The sequence below is a fragment of the Acanthisitta chloris genome, unplaced genomic scaffold (assembly GCF_000695815.1).
Source record: "Acanthisitta chloris isolate BGI_N310 unplaced genomic scaffold, ASM69581v1 scaffold6913, whole genome shotgun sequence".
NCBI lineage: Eukaryota > Metazoa > Chordata > Aves > Passeriformes > Acanthisittidae > Acanthisitta > Acanthisitta chloris.
Window position 1 is genome coordinate 53,009 of NW_008663217.1, and position 17,512 is coordinate 70,520.

Consider the following 17,512-nt stretch of genomic DNA (forward strand, 5'->3'; position numbering starts at 1 on the left):
ACCTCCCTGGGCAACCTGTGCCAGTGTCTCACCACCCTCACAGGGAAAACACTTTTTCCTAATATCTAGCCTAAATTTCCCCTCCTTCAATTTGAACCCATTACCCCTTGTCCTATCACTGCAGTTTCTAACCAAAAGTTCCCCTCCAGCTCCCCTGTACACACTTCAGATACTGAAAGGCTGCTATGAGGTCTCCATGCAGCCTTCTCTTCTCCAGGCTGGACAGCCTCAACTTCCTCAGCCTGTATTTCCACTCAAAGGCTTCAAATGTGAGGTTATTCTTCTGCAGAACAAAATATGTTCTTCTGTATAAACAAGATATGTTTATACAGAAAAATCAGTGATCATTTCCTTGTCCAGACTGTGTTATTTTGGACATGGTTTCTATCCATATTGCTCCCTCCAAAGGTACTGAAACAGATAAGCAGCAACTATGCTACTTTATGCAAAACAACAGATAGCCTGCAACCTCTTAGACGAAAAAATAATTATATAAATGATTTACTGACTGTTTGCCATTGTTGGTTATGGGACAACCAACACAAAGAAGCTGCATGTTTCAACACCACCTTAGAAGACAAAAAAGTGTAAAGAGAACACTTTTAGAATCTCTTATCACAGGAATCAGATTTGGGAACAGACAAATGTCCAGTGACCTTGCAGAGCAGAAGGGCTGTCAGATTTTTCCACACTTGTTAAGAACAATCTTCGAGAAGACATGAAGATAAACAACAGTGTCTTACAAAGCCATTTTGAGCTGAAGAACACAAAAGCCTTGCTGGCTTTTAGGTCAAAAGTCAGAATCACAATAAATAAGATCAGCTTGAACTGGAGAAGATGCTTTCACATAGGCAACACAGCATGTTTAATGGTACTATCAATGACAGTTGCACTTATTGTCTAATCTAATTCATTTTAATTTCATTTTCTATTCTATGGCACTAGATTTCAACCTAATGAAGGAAACAACCACCACACCCCATTCCAATTAAACTGGCTTATCAGTTTGGGGTATTAGGGAGATAAGAACAGCTCAGGCCCCAGGGAAGCCGGAGCTAAGGTGGAAAATGCATGCATCTTAATGCAGGGAAGGTGTGGTGCAATGGCTCTCCTGAAAGGGTGAGGGGAAAGGGTTTCACAGGGACTGGGAGGGGGGGACAGGGAAGGCTTAGGAAAATAAATGCATCACCTTGTGGCAAAAACGAGTGATCACCAAGCCACATTCTGTCCATATCTCTATCTTGGTCTTAAGAAGCATAAATAAGGGCTGGGAGACTGAAAGAACAACTAAAGTAGGTAGGTTGGTGATGAAAGAATAATTTTGGTGTCTGATGCCAAAATTTCTTTTAAAAAAAGGACAGTAATGGATGTTAGTGCTAGCTGAAACCTCGGTGTATGCCAGACTTTGGAGAGATGCCAAAGCAGCCATTGCTTCATTTACAGCAAGTTCAATGTGTTAAAAACATCTAAGACACTTTCACAGTGCTGCAGGAAAAAACACCTTTCAACAACTGAAGCTGAGAATATTATTACCAGAGTTTCTGATTGGTAGTCCAGAATGGACTGAGATCAGCTTTGAGATTCTCTGCCCTAAAGCACCTTGTGTTCAGAAACATGTGTACACAGTACTCAATTGTTCTTCTAGTGAATAACTCGTGTTAATTATTCAGGAAAGCAGAACCTTTCATTACACGTCTAAGTATCCTTCAAAATACTGTAAAACGTGACATAATAAATGGAAAACAGGAATGTTAGCAAGATTGTTTTGTAATTACAGAAGCAACTAACCTTGACACAGCAGTCTGTACGTACATCTGTAGAACAACCAATTCAGCATCAAGATTTAAGCATACAGATGCATTATGGTCACATAAAGTATTAATACATAACTAATCCAAACAATTTAGGTTCAAGTAAGAAAGAAATCCCTAGTACATTTTCTCACCAACTGCATGGTCACTTATCCAAGTTACCTTTTAAATAAAACAATGACAATCATATTTAAAACCCCACATGATAAAACCTTTTTTTGCATTATCAAGTAAAACTAAGGTTGAGCAAATGCACTAACCTCAGAGGTCGAAACAGTTAGAAAGGTGTATATTGTCTACCATATACAGAAAATGTGTAAGGCATCATTTAAAAATAATTTGTGTGCTCTGGCTGACGTTGACAGTAATTTTAAAGAACCAATGCCAGGTCTCCAGAAAGACAGCTCAGTACAATCATGCCCTTGCTGAAACTCACCCTTACAACTGACCTTCCCATTCTTCCCAAAGAGGACCCATTTGACAGCTTCAGTATCCTGCTTTCAGGATGCAACACTTCCTTTGGCAAAGACTCCCTGTGTTTGGGCTTTAATTCAGCATGGGGAGATGACTGGCTTTCAGCTCACCCATGCTGCACTCTGGAACCCTCAGCTAAGAATTTCATGGTCTTTATCTGGAGGCTTGGCTAGCATTCCAATCCCCCCATCAAATACCACCCCTCCCCCCTCCCATCAAGCAACAAAAAGTTTAAAGCTACTTTAGAGCTGTTACCCAACCATTTGCAAACTGATGCCTCAGCTGCTTAGAACAGCAGTCATCCCATTCAGGAAAAAGAAACTGAGCAGCAGAAGCATCTCACCTCAAGGCAGGCTGAGGGAAAGATCATTCTGAATACCTTCAGGCTTCTCCTGACAACAGCAAAAATAACAAATGCAAGAGCGGGGCGTATTTATGGATTGATCCCATTATCACTGATAGCAGTCAAGGAATAACAAAGGTAGTCTCAAAACAGTGGCAAACACCAGCTATACAAAGCCTACCTGGCTAGGCACTGATCCCCACTCAGTCAGGACTGCTCAAGGTACTTAAGGTTTCAAGGACAATCAATGAATTTTGTTCACTTCTATTCCAAAGACCAGTTATGATGCAAAAGCTAAAATGACAGCAGGATCTCCTGATTTTTTGACTCTTGCCTAACAAAACTCAAGCCCCAAATGATGGGCATGCTGGAGAGAATATGAGTACAGAATCACATTTCAAAAAAAAAAAAAATAGAAAGGCAGAAAAAGACAACATAGGTTGCATGCCAGCATAACTTTTTGATTTAACAGCACTTACCAGGAGACTAGAATGAGCCACAGGCATATAAAACACCTCAAACCTCAACTGGCAAAAGGTGCATGGAAGTTACAACCAGAACTCTGACCTTGGCATTCACAATGCAGACCTGAGGCAGTGTCCCCTCTAAACACCTCGACCAAACCTACAAAAAGTGAAGTGGCCTAGATGGAGGAGACTTGGAGCAGAGTTTACTGCCCATGCTGCTGTCTTCTCTCATGACTCCTGGCAAACTCTACTGCACCCAACACAAACATGCCTGTAGACACAAAGGCATCTTGAATACAGTACTGGGTTTGTTTGAGGGCACAGACCACCTGGTATGCCAAGGTGTGTACTCACAGACTTCAAACCGTGGGGCACAAAGCTCCCACGCACAGAAGGAAGCAAGAATATATGGCTGTCCTGTATTTAAAGTCAGGGCCCTCTGTGTGGATCTCCCACACAATCTTACAATGCCACAAATTCCCAAACCATTCAAATTGTGGACTAAGCTCAAGATTCTTTCTAGTAGTGCCTCCAGTCACAGGATATTTAAGATAGACAGCAATTTTTCAAAAATCAAGTCCCTTACTTAAGATGTCTAAATATGGACATAGAAGCTCTACTCCACTCTTAGTTTTGAGAGCTTTAGCCTACTTTTATTAAGCACTTTGAAAGCTGGGATTACAAGCTCATGGATGGTGCATTACATTAGTCCTGGAACTAATACTTTCCTCAAAAAGTCACTACTAAATTCTAAATAATTTAAATCTATGTGCTAGCTGAAGTCAAGGGAAGGGGGAGAAAAAGGGAAACAGAGCAAGCATGCAGACAGTGCAACAGCACAGCTCTAAGTCCAGTGCCCTTCTACCCTGCACAGTTAATTATATCTTCTCAGTGATGTACAGGCCTCAGTCATTTGCAAGTTATTGACCTTTCAAATCACCAGTGGTTGCTGAGATTGCTGAGCTACACAGACACACCTCAGGAAGTCACACATAAGAAGTGCTAGACCCATGACATGTATAATGCATTCTCTGTCTTAGAGAAATCAAGATAGATCCCAAAGAGAATTACTTCACATTTGACCAAAACATTTAATTCCTAAATGTCCTTCCCTGGCTGTAAAGTCACTATTGTGAGAGAGCCCCTGATACTACAATACAAACAAGGGGTTTTTATCTACACCAGCTCAACCTTAAAGCTACAAAGGTAAAAGATTATGCATCTGAAATTATCATGGTTTTTTTTCTTTCATTTAAAAGAAATGAAAGAATGAGGGTGTTAAAATAACATATTGATCTGCACAGTCCAATTGGGATTCTGGCTGTTCCTGATGGAGCAAATTACCCACTGGGCAGCCCCAAATTGCAAAAGGAAATGCAAATTTCTGGTTACTGGCCTCTAGGCCTACAAGGGAAATAGGATGTGAGCATCCATGGGCAAAATAAAGACTCTTCCTGGAAGAGAACAGAATGGCCAAAGCAAGGCTGAAATTGCAGTCTGAAGCAGTGCTTTTTCTTCATGAGGAAACTTGCACCTCCTTGCTTAGCTGAAGTCACCACTGGTTTTCTCAGTACAAACCATGTATCAGTATTGCCAGTAGCAAATGCAGGAAACAAGTAAAACTCACTACAGGCAAAGACAGAGGCTGAGCATGTGGACAGAAAGATTTTCAAGCACTAAGAAAGGAACTCCAATGACAAACTCATTTTTTTAAGAACACTGGTTTGTCTTACAGCTATCAAAAGATTATTTAAATGCAGAGCTGCCAAACTCAGAACAGCAGGAGATACAGTACTGGAAAAGAGAAATCCCAGTATGTTCTGCAGAAGAGAACAATAAATCACCAAGAACATGAGAAGAGGAGGTAAAGGTTCTCTGGTAGAAGTGCCTGGGTGCTCAGAAAGGGCTCTGCACTCCAGACATTATGGATTGAGGAGTATCTGGTCTTGAAAAACTTACTCTGCCACTCTATTCTGAGGGACAGGGATTTACACTTTCACCCAGGCAATGAGAGAGCTAAGAGCTTGTTACAAGCCCACATTTCAGTTACCTAACTGTTTTGATTTGTAAGGCACTAGTATCAATTATTAGAAAACCAGGTAATTTTAGTCTAAGCTATCATCCTTTCCTGAAACACTATGGAGAGTTGTTTCTAAATTAGGGATATATGCATGTGTGTGTGTTACTATGTTTATAGCTCTTACAAGATGTAGTAAAACTCCTCTAAGGTGTAATAGGGGGGGAAAAAAAGTACAAAACCCAAAGAAAATAACACTGGGAGAAAGGGAAGGGAGGAAAAGATTTCCTATAAATCAAGATTATTCAAAAATGCTTGGTTGTCATGGAAACTGCTCAAGGAGGGTCAGCCAGGCTCACCTCTGGCTGCAAGGATCATCTGTCAATGCCAAACCACTGCAAACACCACAAATACACAATCAAAATTCACCCATCAAAATCTTTCCAGTCCAGCCCAGTATTCTCAGCAGTGCAGCATGAAATGCAGTTCTCTCCTCAAGGAAGCTCATTTCATCATGATACAAGTCAGTTTAGGAACCAGCCTGATTTTAGTCTACTGCTAAAAGACAAAAACCATCTTAAAGAAGAGAAACTCAGCTTCTATTTTCACCTTTCTTCACCTGTAAGTCACCAGTCCCTCCTTCCTTCCCCAGTCACGTACATGTCCTAATTGCAAATGGAGATTTAATCTGTATTTCAGCATCATAGATATATACTGAAACTATCAAAGGTAAAAATGTTCAGTTCTCAGGGTTCAGCTTTAGTTTCACAGCAGATCAAGTAAACAGGCAAGCACAAGGGGAAAAAGAACACCCCAAGAAACTAAACCCAACCCCCCATCCCACACACCGGAGAAAGAGAAATCAAATTTACTTCCTCAGGGTCATCGAGGAGCCTAGGAAAGGAAGTCACCACACAAACATGTACAGATTGACATCTCAAACTCTGGTCTGTGGCTAGTCTGGCTCTGTTCAACTGCCATGTTCCACTCCTGAATCAGTAACTGCAGACTTTGCAGTTATGGGAAGAAATTACAGTGAATCTCTGCCTTGAAGAGCTCTGGGAAGTTGTAGGTCACTCACAAAGCCCTAAGCCTACCACGTGCACCTCTGTTCAGTGAGAGAGGAGTGAGAAACAGCCAGAAATATATCATTACTTTGGGGGTGCTCAGCTCCAAAGGCTGAACCTCCTGCCTGTCTGTCTCAGAAATTAGCTCTGCACAGGACCATTAAGTGAAACCAATGGATCTGATGCATAATTTTATGAGGTTGTTCCATTTGGGTTATGTGCTACCTCCTTTCTAAGTCCAAGCTAAATAGAGACTCAATTTTCCCCCCTCTTCCTACCCATTTTTCTCCTTGAACGGGGAGGGGCAGAGTGATTTCATAAGATGCAGCAGCAGAATGGTGGTTTAAAATGCAACATCATACTGACCAGCATAAGATAAATGTTCTTGTATGAAGTCTGTTGTATACAAATGGACAACATTCTGCAGTAAACTGGTTACCAAAATTTCTGTGAAGACTTATATTTTGTAAGCCAAATAGATGTTATAGCTGACTGGGAACATTCAATTTGGTTTCTCATGTTCAGGGAGTAGGAGAAAAGAGCAGCAGTTATAAACTATGAGACATAAGAAATGGGTAAAATAGTGAACTGATGATTCTGAATATCTCTGCATGAGCAATTAAAGTGCTTTCAATAAGGTTCTAGAGCTCTTTTTTTTTAAATATACTTACCTTTCGTAATATGATACACTAGAAAGGTGTCACTCAGCACTCAGTTAACCTGTCTGGTAGGTTATCTCCCATGAGGACATGGGGCTGAACCTGAGCAGTGAAACAGGCACTTCTGTCACACAACGACCTCTTCCTTGGAGCACAGCACATGGGGAGCAAGAAAGACACAGCCCCTCATGTCTCAAGTCCCCATTCCTCTTCCTATCAGCAGTAACTCAAAGGGAAGCAATTTCTTTCTCTTGACCTCTCCAGGGCTTGTTCCAACTGCTGCTCTTAGTTCTTCAGCCTCTGCTGCGTTACTGTCCTACCCAAGTGACCAAACCTTCAGTGCTCCCAGCCCCCGACCTGGACTTTCTGTGCAGCTCTGGTTTTGGACATGTGCCTGTATGGAGTAACAACTGCCTCAGCTACCAGCTGCCACAGGTGAGTTTATCTGCACATATCAAGGATTTTTGAAAAAGCACAAGGATTCATGTCACATTCTGGCTAGATATGAACAACCCATTAAGGTATTACTAAAACTTCTTCCTCATGGTGATGGAAATGGAAGAAAAACATCTTGTTTGTGCATTGGTAAAGTCTTACAAACAATCCCGCCAGGCTAAACTGGGAGCTGTTTTTCACATAAAAGCAGCAATTTATTTTAACAAGGTTCACACAGACAGACAAGAATAATCAGCAAAGAGCATGAAATAGCATGAAATTAAAGAAAACGCTGAACAGCAGCTGACAGGCCTAGAAGAATTCCAATTACAAAAATTATTTCTGTATACTTTTTATTTAGCCTATTTACACTAAGCTCTGCTGTATCGTTCTGTTTCTTCCTCTAGTTACCTTTGTCATAGATGATCTGCATAAAAATGGCTATTTACTAGCGAGCTAATTATCTCCCAGTGTTCATTTTGATCCTGCTAATGTACTACCACAGCACAGACTTACACTTACAAAATCTAACAATCTAAAATCACATACATTAGCCCACAGTAAGACAATAAAAACAGTTTTGGGTGAGCACTTGCAGCCCCAAGTATCGATCACATCTTGAGTTTTAAGGCTGAAACACTTCAATGCCTCTAAAAACATGGCATTATTTTCAGCTCTTCTCCACAGATGTAGGTGTCTAACTTCACGTATGTGAATTGAAGAGATTTGGGTGTATGTGTACATAATAAATGGACAGCAGATACCGAATAGTTTGTTGTGAAATCAGCCAAATACTAATTCATGATCAGTAATGTCAGAAACATTTCAGGGACAACAAGAAGGTAAGTATCATTTTCTCTAAGGGAACAACAGAAACAGACTTGCAACTTAAATTGTGTAACTGGAGGTAACCTGCCCTTTGGCCATGAGAATCTTTCTTCTCTTAAAATTAGAAGGCACTTTCCAATCACTTTTATCTGTACTGCAAAAGCAAACATGATTTCAGAATTTGGCACTCCTGGCATGCATTCTGTAGGGAAGCTGGAAGAACCCCTTTCCCTCTAAAAGCTATTTTGAGCTTAATCTAAAGAAATGTTTTAAAAACAAAGCCTACCGTCTTTGCAGGTCTTTCCGTTCTCGAGAAGCTTCACACCAGTGGGACATGCACACTGGTAAGAGGGCTCAGTAGGAGACATCAAACACAAGTGGGAGCAGCCACCATTATTAATTCCACATGGGTTTGTAGCTGTCGAACATAAATCACACAGATTAATGCTACTGATTAATGAATGACCTCATCTCATGTGTTAAGACACATACAGCACTTGAGTGGTAGAATCAGTGGCAGCAACACAGATTAAAGGAGGAAATGATAAACACAGAAGAAGGAAAAAGTAATTCCAAGTGTTGAGTAGTGAGGTATTTATGGTACTGAAATGCATGGGTGTTGAATGCTTCCTTTCTTGGGAAAGCAGTGCTCAGCCATAAACAAACACCTTGTTTCAGCTCTGCTCTTCTCATTTTCACAAACTACTCTGAACCATGCTGAATGTATACATAAAAATAAATTTAAACACAGTAAATTAACACAATGGTTAAGGTGGCGGTTATTACACTCTGCTTCATCATAGAATTTATTGTCATCTGCCAAACTAACACTGCTTTCCATTCAGCAATTACTACTTGGAAAAAAAAAAAACACGTTGCCTGAAGTTATGGCACATGAAACAGAAAAAGGAATACAACAACAGGATAAATGTGTAAGGCAGAAAAAAAGGAAGAGATCTTTTATTTTCTTGCCCTTAAAAAAAAACCCAAACCCAGCAAAGTAGAGAATATTTGGTTTCTCTTTGGGTCTTTTCCCAATCTCTGCATTGGAAAAACTGCATCATGACTTGGGTGAAGACACCCACTGCCATACAGAAAGACTGAGATTTTTGCAAATCGGTTCCAACATGCAGTTAAAAAAGGAAAGCAAGACAGCTTACCATTTGGCTGCCTCTTTTGGCTGAAAGCATGGATATCCATGGGAGAGAAGATGTTGGAATGTATTTCACGCAGGTCCTCCCCGGAGTACTTGCTGCAGGCCAAGATTGAATGTGTGTTCCAGTCAGTCCAGTACAACGTGTCCCCAAACAGTGTCAAGGCAAAAGGATGTGGAAGGGAGCCTTTCACCACGGCTTGCCTAATGGAGTACAGAAGAAAATGAATGCTTAAACACAATTCATGCTATGGTTGGTTTTGCTTGAACATAGCTGTTGTAAAAGGGTCTGAGTACTGTTGAGCAGAACTTTCTATTTATTCATGGGGAAGAAATATAGTGCCCTCACTTTGGAGGATGACATGAAGGAACAATACAGGAGTACTATTTTCAAACTGCCTACTGATGTTGAGATGGCCAAGAGATACCAACTGAAATCCTTACTTAGGTCTGTGGCTACTTCTTATCATCCCTTGAAAATTCTGTACCTGTAGGGCTCTAAGGCACCATGTGAAGTGGGGGGAGTGCCAGCTGATGTTATTCATGTCTGACTGCTACCTGCTGGTACACGAGGTCCACCAATTTCAGCCTCAGCAGACTTCAAATTGAGACAAACAGGTCTATTAGCTGTCCATCCATCTCTTCCAGTTTTGCTTTTTTGAACCACTGGAAAAATACTCCAATGGAAAATAGCTTCACTATACAGAAATCCTTACTTTTCATTATTCATTATTATGGTAATTATCAAGCTATTGTTTTTATTATAAGAGGTGCCATTAAACAGAGTTCTAGTGATCTTCTACCATGATAATGGTATCATTTCTGAGCAAACTGGGTCACTGCCTGTCTCCAGGTTCATAAACAAAACTAAAGAGTATACCCACATATTTTATGTATATACACAAACACATGCTCATTAGCCATCACAAAAATGCAGCATAAACATTACTGAAGACAGTTTTTCCAGATTCTTGTGATGTAGAAACTAATTATCTGTACCCAAGTTCCTCAGAACTGGAATTAAGTAGCTTGATTCTTATGGTTATTTTAGTCAGAATCCTAGAATGGAGAGGACCACAGAGATCCACTGGACCAACACCCTGCTCAAAGCAGGGCCACACAAGTACCATTTACACGAGTGCTTCTTCACATCTCCTGTCTTCTTAACTGGGCGCGTGGACATGTGTTCCCACATACACAGACTGCTGCTGAAGTGGGGATCACCATCTGCTCCATGGCTGAAAGCTGAGAGATCAACACACAGCTTTGCTACTCCTTCAGAACAGGGGACACCATGACATCAGCCTCCTGCTTTTCTTCTTGCAGATAGGAGAGTAATTATCTGAATGTTTACTGAGAAAACACCCCCAACACCATAGGCATCACTTTTGCAAGTAAGTCTAACTGAAGTTGTTTAACAGAGGGCAGAAATACTCTTGTTTTCCAAATATCTTCTGCTAAAATATAACAGAAGAATATATTAAAAGCAAGAAACCTGAGAGTGTCTTCTACCAATGATTCTGAAGAAAAGAGATGATGGTCATTACCACTCTTTCACTTTAGCTTCTGGAAAGAGACATATTATCTTTAATGCTTGCATTTTTTTCTGCTTACAAGAAAAAGACATTCCCTTACTTGTCACTGTAATGTTCCAATTCTACACCAAGCAAAATTTTCTATTTCTTGCTATTTTGCACTCAAAAGTAGGACATATTATCTTTTCTTTCTTATCTGTGTCTGGAGTCAGGTATATCTTTGCTTCTAATTAAACGCACCAACTAAGCATCTTACAAAAGACTCCTGTAATATCATTTACAGCTGAAACCTACCAGCCACACAGTGAAGCCAGAATGACACAACACATTTCTGTACCATACCAAGTATAAAGGCATTCTCATTCTGTAAACAATTTTACCAGTCCCACACCCCAAACCCTACACAACTTCAGATTTGAGTAATTTTAGTTTATAGCAGGCTTGGAGACTAAGTCTTTATGACAAATTTATGTCATTTGTCGTATGAGACAGAAGCAATTAAAGTCCAAAGCTCTCACTACAACCAAACCTGCACCAAAGACAGCATTCCCAGCACAAGAGAAGCCACATTGCTATGAAGCATTCTACCTTGCTAGTTACTTAAAAATGAGGAATTTTATATGTGATTAGTACCCACCAGTCCTAGTGGGAAGAAACCTTTGAGTACAATAGATGCTGTTAGACATACAACCATCTATTCACATGACAATGCATCAGGTGAACTGTGACTCTTGTTTAGGTCAGTCCTTATCTGGAGAGGTTCAGGAGTCCTTCATTTGACTGTACCATCAGTCACAGCCTCAAAGCAATTACTCTTCACCTTGCAGTATTTCTCTCAGCAGACAGAAGGTTGCGAAACTCGAAGATGGCTTGGGGGGCCAAACACAGCAGTGTGTATTCTTTGCATGCCATTAAGATGAGTATTACCAGTAACATGCACTCTGTATCCCTTGTTTCCAGCAAGCCATTCCAAGGTGAGAGCTCACTGCCAATCAGCAAAACCAGCAGGCACTTTTTCCCCTCCAAACATTGCCTTGCTGAGCAGCAGCTGCACAATGTGTGTCAGCAACGGCAGGCGCGGGTGCTTAACGAGCCTCCAGAGCTTAATGAGGAGCAGGAGGAAAGGGCTGGAGGGCCCAGCTGTTAAACAACAGGAAAAGGAAGAAGAGAGGGAGGAAGAAATGACCTTCTGATGGCTGCTGTGAAGCAGTTATGCTTCAGCATGACCTACACGAGGAACTGCAGAGCTCTGTTTTTGGCGAGTGGAAATAGAGGTCCTGACTTCTGCCTCAACCAACTATTGATTAAATACACCCAGGTGGATGAAGGGACCCGAATGTCACCCACAGTACTCAGCTGGTGGGAGCAGGTGCTTTGCACAAACAGGGTGTTTCACAAGCACCTGCACAGGGCTCCACATTTCTGGCCTCACTAATAAAGCCACAGACCTGGGTACCAGTGCTGCAGGTGTAATCAGACTGATGGGACCTGACAGCTCTTGGTGGTAACTATCTTCAGCCTCTACGTTATCAGCCCAGGGTAGACAGGAACAAATAATACAACAGCAAAAGCACTGCATCCTATTATCCTTCTTATCCTTCACTAAGCTCTTCAGTACCTTCAAACTGCTGCTCTTGTATCATTAATCTCATTTAAAAAGAGACACAAGAGATGATGTGAGTGATGAGGATAAGGAGCAGTGTTACTTTTCAGAGAGACATCTCTAGGGCTTCAGCAAGGTGCAAACTGGCTATATATTAGATGGCACTAAGCACACACTAACTTTAATAATCTTCCCTGCACCAGGCATGTCATCACACAAATTTGCCTTAAAGATCTTGATGGTGATTGACATTAAAAATGTCACCATCTATTTTTAGTTGGCTGGGAAGGAGATATAAAAGAGGACAGCACAGAGGGAAAGTGGGGAGAGAAAGAGAGAGACAAAACAAGCAGTTTCCACAGAAATTAAATGCAATCTGTGTTGTATATCGTGATTTCCTAAATACAACTATTTATCATCATGGTAATCAGAGAAGCAATTACAATAAAAACTTGCTATGGTAAAGAGTTTTCTTCTGCCTGGAGAAAATGTAGATCCAATTTAAATATATCACCTTTGTTCTATTCTTATTCTGCTAAAGAGTCATGTAAAATACTTTGTGAAGATAAAGAAAACAAGCAATAAACAAGTTAAAGCAGGAATTACAAAAGGGCTATTGCACTCTGAAGTAGAATACTTACATGAAACTTCATAGACAGTCTATCCAGTTTTATACTAACAATGACAAAATGCTCCTGCCTCAGGATAATATGCATTTTAGACAAAGACTAAACTCCCTTGAAATAAAAATTCACAGCAAAATGACCAAAAATACTAAGTTTAAATTCATATCCTTTATCACAACCATCTTTCCTCAGTCTGCCTTAATTTCTTTTCCAACTAATACTAGCATCCAAATTCAAAGCTAGGTTACAGCTATGGAATTTCAGAATTCAGATCACCAAAAGAAAGCCACCAACAACCAAGATAATTTCCATTTAAAATATCTAAATTACTATTTTCACACACTAGAATTTTAACATGTTTTATATCCAGGCATAACAGCACTTCTACATAAAAATAAACAAGCAAACACTTTCCATTAACCAAATCCCTTCTATTCTGGCTGCCTTGCAGTTCTCTGATTTCAGGAACTGATCAGAAGACCTGCAGAATACCTGGAGTACTTTAGCCATCCTGGCCTGTAGGTCTCTAAACCATTAACATTCCAGCTTCACAGTAGCAAAGCTCCTTTCAGGTGACCCCTGAAGCTGTCTGTGCTCAGTCTCCAGGGCAGGGTGAAAGAATTTGCACACTTATGTTTCACTCCATTTCCCCAGTGTCCATACTGGGGTCCCACACCTACTACCTTCTAGGCTATCAGAAAGCAGATAAAAATAATTCTGCTTTTAGTGCTCATCATGTTAAAGAAAACATCTAACAGAGTGGCTTGCATGAAGCAAATTATAGTACTTTACAGAAGAGATTGCTTGAGCATTTACAAAACTGCAAGAATTACCCATCTTCAAGTTATGACACCTAGAAATATTAGCAAGTGGTAGAAGCACTTGTGGCATGAATCCTGCATGCCACCAGATGAAGCAGGATAAAACACTAAGAGACAAACATAAAACATCACACCAAGGATGCCACAAGAGGGGCAGGGAGCTCTGCTTCCCTCAGAAGCTCACAAGATTTCCTCTCCTGTCAGTCTAATAAAAACATTCACAAAGCAAACGCAGAAAACTAAGCTGGATTTTTACCATGAATGCTTGTTCAAATACTCCTATCAGAATCCAAGCCTGCTTCTAATTACCTGAGAAAGTAAACAGGAAACATGACTTGTGGGATATTATGCTCTCCTTCAAGACCAAAATACTGTGGCTTTGCCACTTCTTTAAGCCACAACTGTCACATGTTTCCAGAAAGTCTCTGTAACAAACAGCAGGTCTAGCAATGACATTTCGAGTCCCACCTGCAATGAAAGTCTGAAAAAGTCAATCAGAATTCGGAAGTAATTCTGGGGGTCATGTTTCAGACAAAGAGCATTGTGACAGGCAGTGTGGGCAGAAGGCCTCTGGCACCAGGGGAGGAGATGAGGGAGTTGAGGAGGAGAAGCATCAGGAGATCCCCTAACTGCAGAGTGGTCTATGTGCTTCCTAATTGAAGCTGCTTTTCCCTTCCTTTCAGCAGAGCTGTGTTCCTGAACTCATTTCAGATCTGCCACCTCAGGCCTCAGGAGTATTGATGAGCTGCTCTGCTGATCACCTAATCAACCTATACTACACTTTTTTCTTTTTTTTTAATTCCAGAAGTATGCAGAGAGGCCTATGACCTAGTGTCTCCAGCTATATACACAGCACACATTTCTGACAGAAGATTGAAGCTCCACCTTTCCTGCATTTCATTTCAAAGGCACCTTGGGGAAGAACCAAGAAATTCACCCTAGTTCTGTGTCCAAATAATCTAATTAATTCTGTTTATGCAGGATTCTCTAGCAGTTTTAATTAGGGCATTGTTTAGCTTCTGCACTGGCCTGTAATGTGCTGGTGAGGTATTGAAACAGACTTCTCACCACTGCCTGGCTCCTCTTCATTGCTTGAAGGTATTAAGCATTTTTATCTCACAGAAGTATACAGAAAGATATAAACAGAACACAGTATTTTATACCTTTTACATAATGTCAGGTATTGTACACATTGTAGGCAAACAATGAAAAAAAACACTTCTAAATGCAGGGACACTATTTCTAGTGTTTCAAGAAATCTGCAGCTAATCATCTGGCAGACAGACATGAGCTGATGCTTGAAAACAGAAACTAGAAAAATCAATGCTCAAGTGCAAACGTAAGACGTTCACCTCCTTGCAAGAGCTTCCCAGCTTTCTGACAGTTGCTGAAAGTATGTTTTCTTACAGTGGCCTCAAAAACCATCTCATTAGCACAAACACTTCCTGGGGGACCTTGTAAGTGCATTTCCCTTCAGCCAGTAACGTGTTAACTTATTAATTAGAACTGCTGCTGCAGGGTAAAGGAAGAGGAAATTAATTCAAGAACTGCCTTAGCAAGCCAACCTATATCTCGGGTACTCTACTCACAAGAGAGCTGTCTGCAATTCAGTTCTGTTTAATTAGTCCCACGAAAAGCAACTGCTCACTCTGATAAGAGCAGGGCAAGAGCTGCAAAAAACAAAACCATCTCTTCTATGCATCAATTTAATTTTTTAATTATTGCATCCTGGCTTGAAAAACTGCTCATTCCTTTCTCTCACTGGCAAACCAAGGGCATTAGTCATCAATTTCTGTGTTTCATCCTCTTTATTCTAATGAGTCCATCACTGGAGCAGCTAGGGCTAGTAAATCTCAGGGCAAGCAAGTAATGCACAGCGTATCACTGTAGTATAAATTTGCTGGAGAGGCTTTCTCACAAACTTACAACTCCACCACATATCTGAACTGAACAGTCCTGCCAGTGCTGTCACACTGCTTGCTAGTTTTGATGGCTCACTGTGACTCCAAAGGGAGCTCATCAAGGTCCTATCCAAAGAGGTGACAAAAAACCCACCAAGACCAAATAATCAAGGTTTACTTTGTTTATCTCCCTGCATGTTCTTCCCACCTGCCTACTGAACTCTTCTACTATCCAGACTCCTGCAAGCAAGAAGCAAAGCATTAATGCATGTCATGCAATGGGTGAGCAACTGGCTCACAGGTTAGGCACAAAGGGTTACGGTGAATGGGATCACATCAGCCTGGTGACCAGTCACTACTGGGTTCCACAGGCCCTTAGGCTTCATAAACGACTTGGATGCAGGACTTGAAGGGACACTAAGTCTGCAGATTATAATAAATTAGGAGGAGCTGTTGACTCCCTTGAAGGCAGAGAGACCAGGACAAATGGGAGCACTGAGCAATCACCAACCATGTGAAGTTTAACAAGGGCAGGTGCTGATTCTGCACCTGGGACAGGACAACTCTGTCTACATACAGCCTGGGGAATGAGAGGCTGGAGAGCAGAGCAGTGCAAAGGGACCTGGGAGTCTTGGTTGTTGGCAAGCTGAATATAAGTCAACAGTGTGCCCTGGCAGGCAGGAGGGACATCATGTCCTGGGGTGCATCAGGCATTGTCGGTCAAGGGAGGTGTTTGTCCTGCTCTGTTCTGCACTGGTGAGGCTTCACCTCGAGTCCTGTGTGCAGTTTTTGGTACAATATAAAATAAGGTATTAAGCTATAAAAGAGCGTCCAAAGAAGTCAACAAAGATGATGAAGGGCCTAGAGGGGAAGCCATATGAGAAGTGGCTGAGGTCACTTGATCTGCTCAGCCTGGGGAGGAGAAGACTGAGGGGAGACCTCACAGCACTCAGCAGCTTCCTCAGGAGGAGCAACAGAGGTGCTGGCACTGGTCTCTTCTCTCCGATGACCAGTCACAGGATCTGTAGGAATAGCAGGGAGCTGTGTCAAGGGAGGTTAAGGTTACATATCAGGAAAAGGTTTTTCCCCTCGAGGATGTTCAGGCACTGGAACAGCTCCCCAGGGCAGTGGTCACAGCCCCAAGCCTGACAGAGCTCAAGGAGTGTTTGGCCAATGCTCTCAGGCACATGGTGTGATTCTTGGGGTTGTTCTGTGCAGGGCCAGGAGCTGGACTTTGATGGGTGGGTCCCTTCCAACTCAGGCTACCCTATGATTCTGTGATTCATATCAATGTCCTTCTCTGAGATATAAATCTCAGAAGTTTTAATTCTTGTGTAGTGTCAGTGTAGAGATGTGACAGTCAGACCACAGGAATACAAAGACAAAAAAGTTTTGGATTTCTTACAGCTGTGTAGTGTCAGTGTAGAGATGTGATAGTCAGACCACAGGAATACACAGACAAAAAAGTTTTGGATTTCTTACAGACTTAGAAATACATCAAGAACTCTTGCCAAATTTTAGACCTCTGAGGTCTGAACCTTGATACTTTAATACTCTCAGCGACACTAATTAAAATCATTTCCTATTTACATTGCATTCTCTTTCACCATCCAAACCACAAAAGCAGTTTTCTTTGAACTGTTTAAAATTCTTTTTTGATACAAGAATGTTACTTCCTGCTAAATATCTCACTTCTCCCAAAGCAATCAGAACTCATGCCATCCCACTTTACATGACGCTTTTACAATCACTTACCTGCTACAGACTCTTTC

At 41.3% G+C, this 17,512-nt stretch overlaps 1 protein-coding gene across 1 annotated transcript in view; it reads right to left on the reverse strand.

The window, feature by feature from the left end:
* Positions 1-17,512, reverse strand: part of LRP6 (low density lipoprotein receptor-related protein 6) — a 69,976-nt gene that overhangs the window by 49,438 nt on the left and 3,026 nt on the right. The window contains exons 2-3 of the mRNA XM_009070912.1: positions 9,262-9,458; positions 8,388-8,519 (exon numbers count right to left, since the gene is read on the reverse strand). Coding sequence (XP_009069160.1) covers positions 8,388-8,519; positions 9,262-9,458 — 329 coding nt within the window. The remainder of the gene's footprint in view (positions 1-8,387; positions 8,520-9,261; positions 9,459-17,512) is intronic.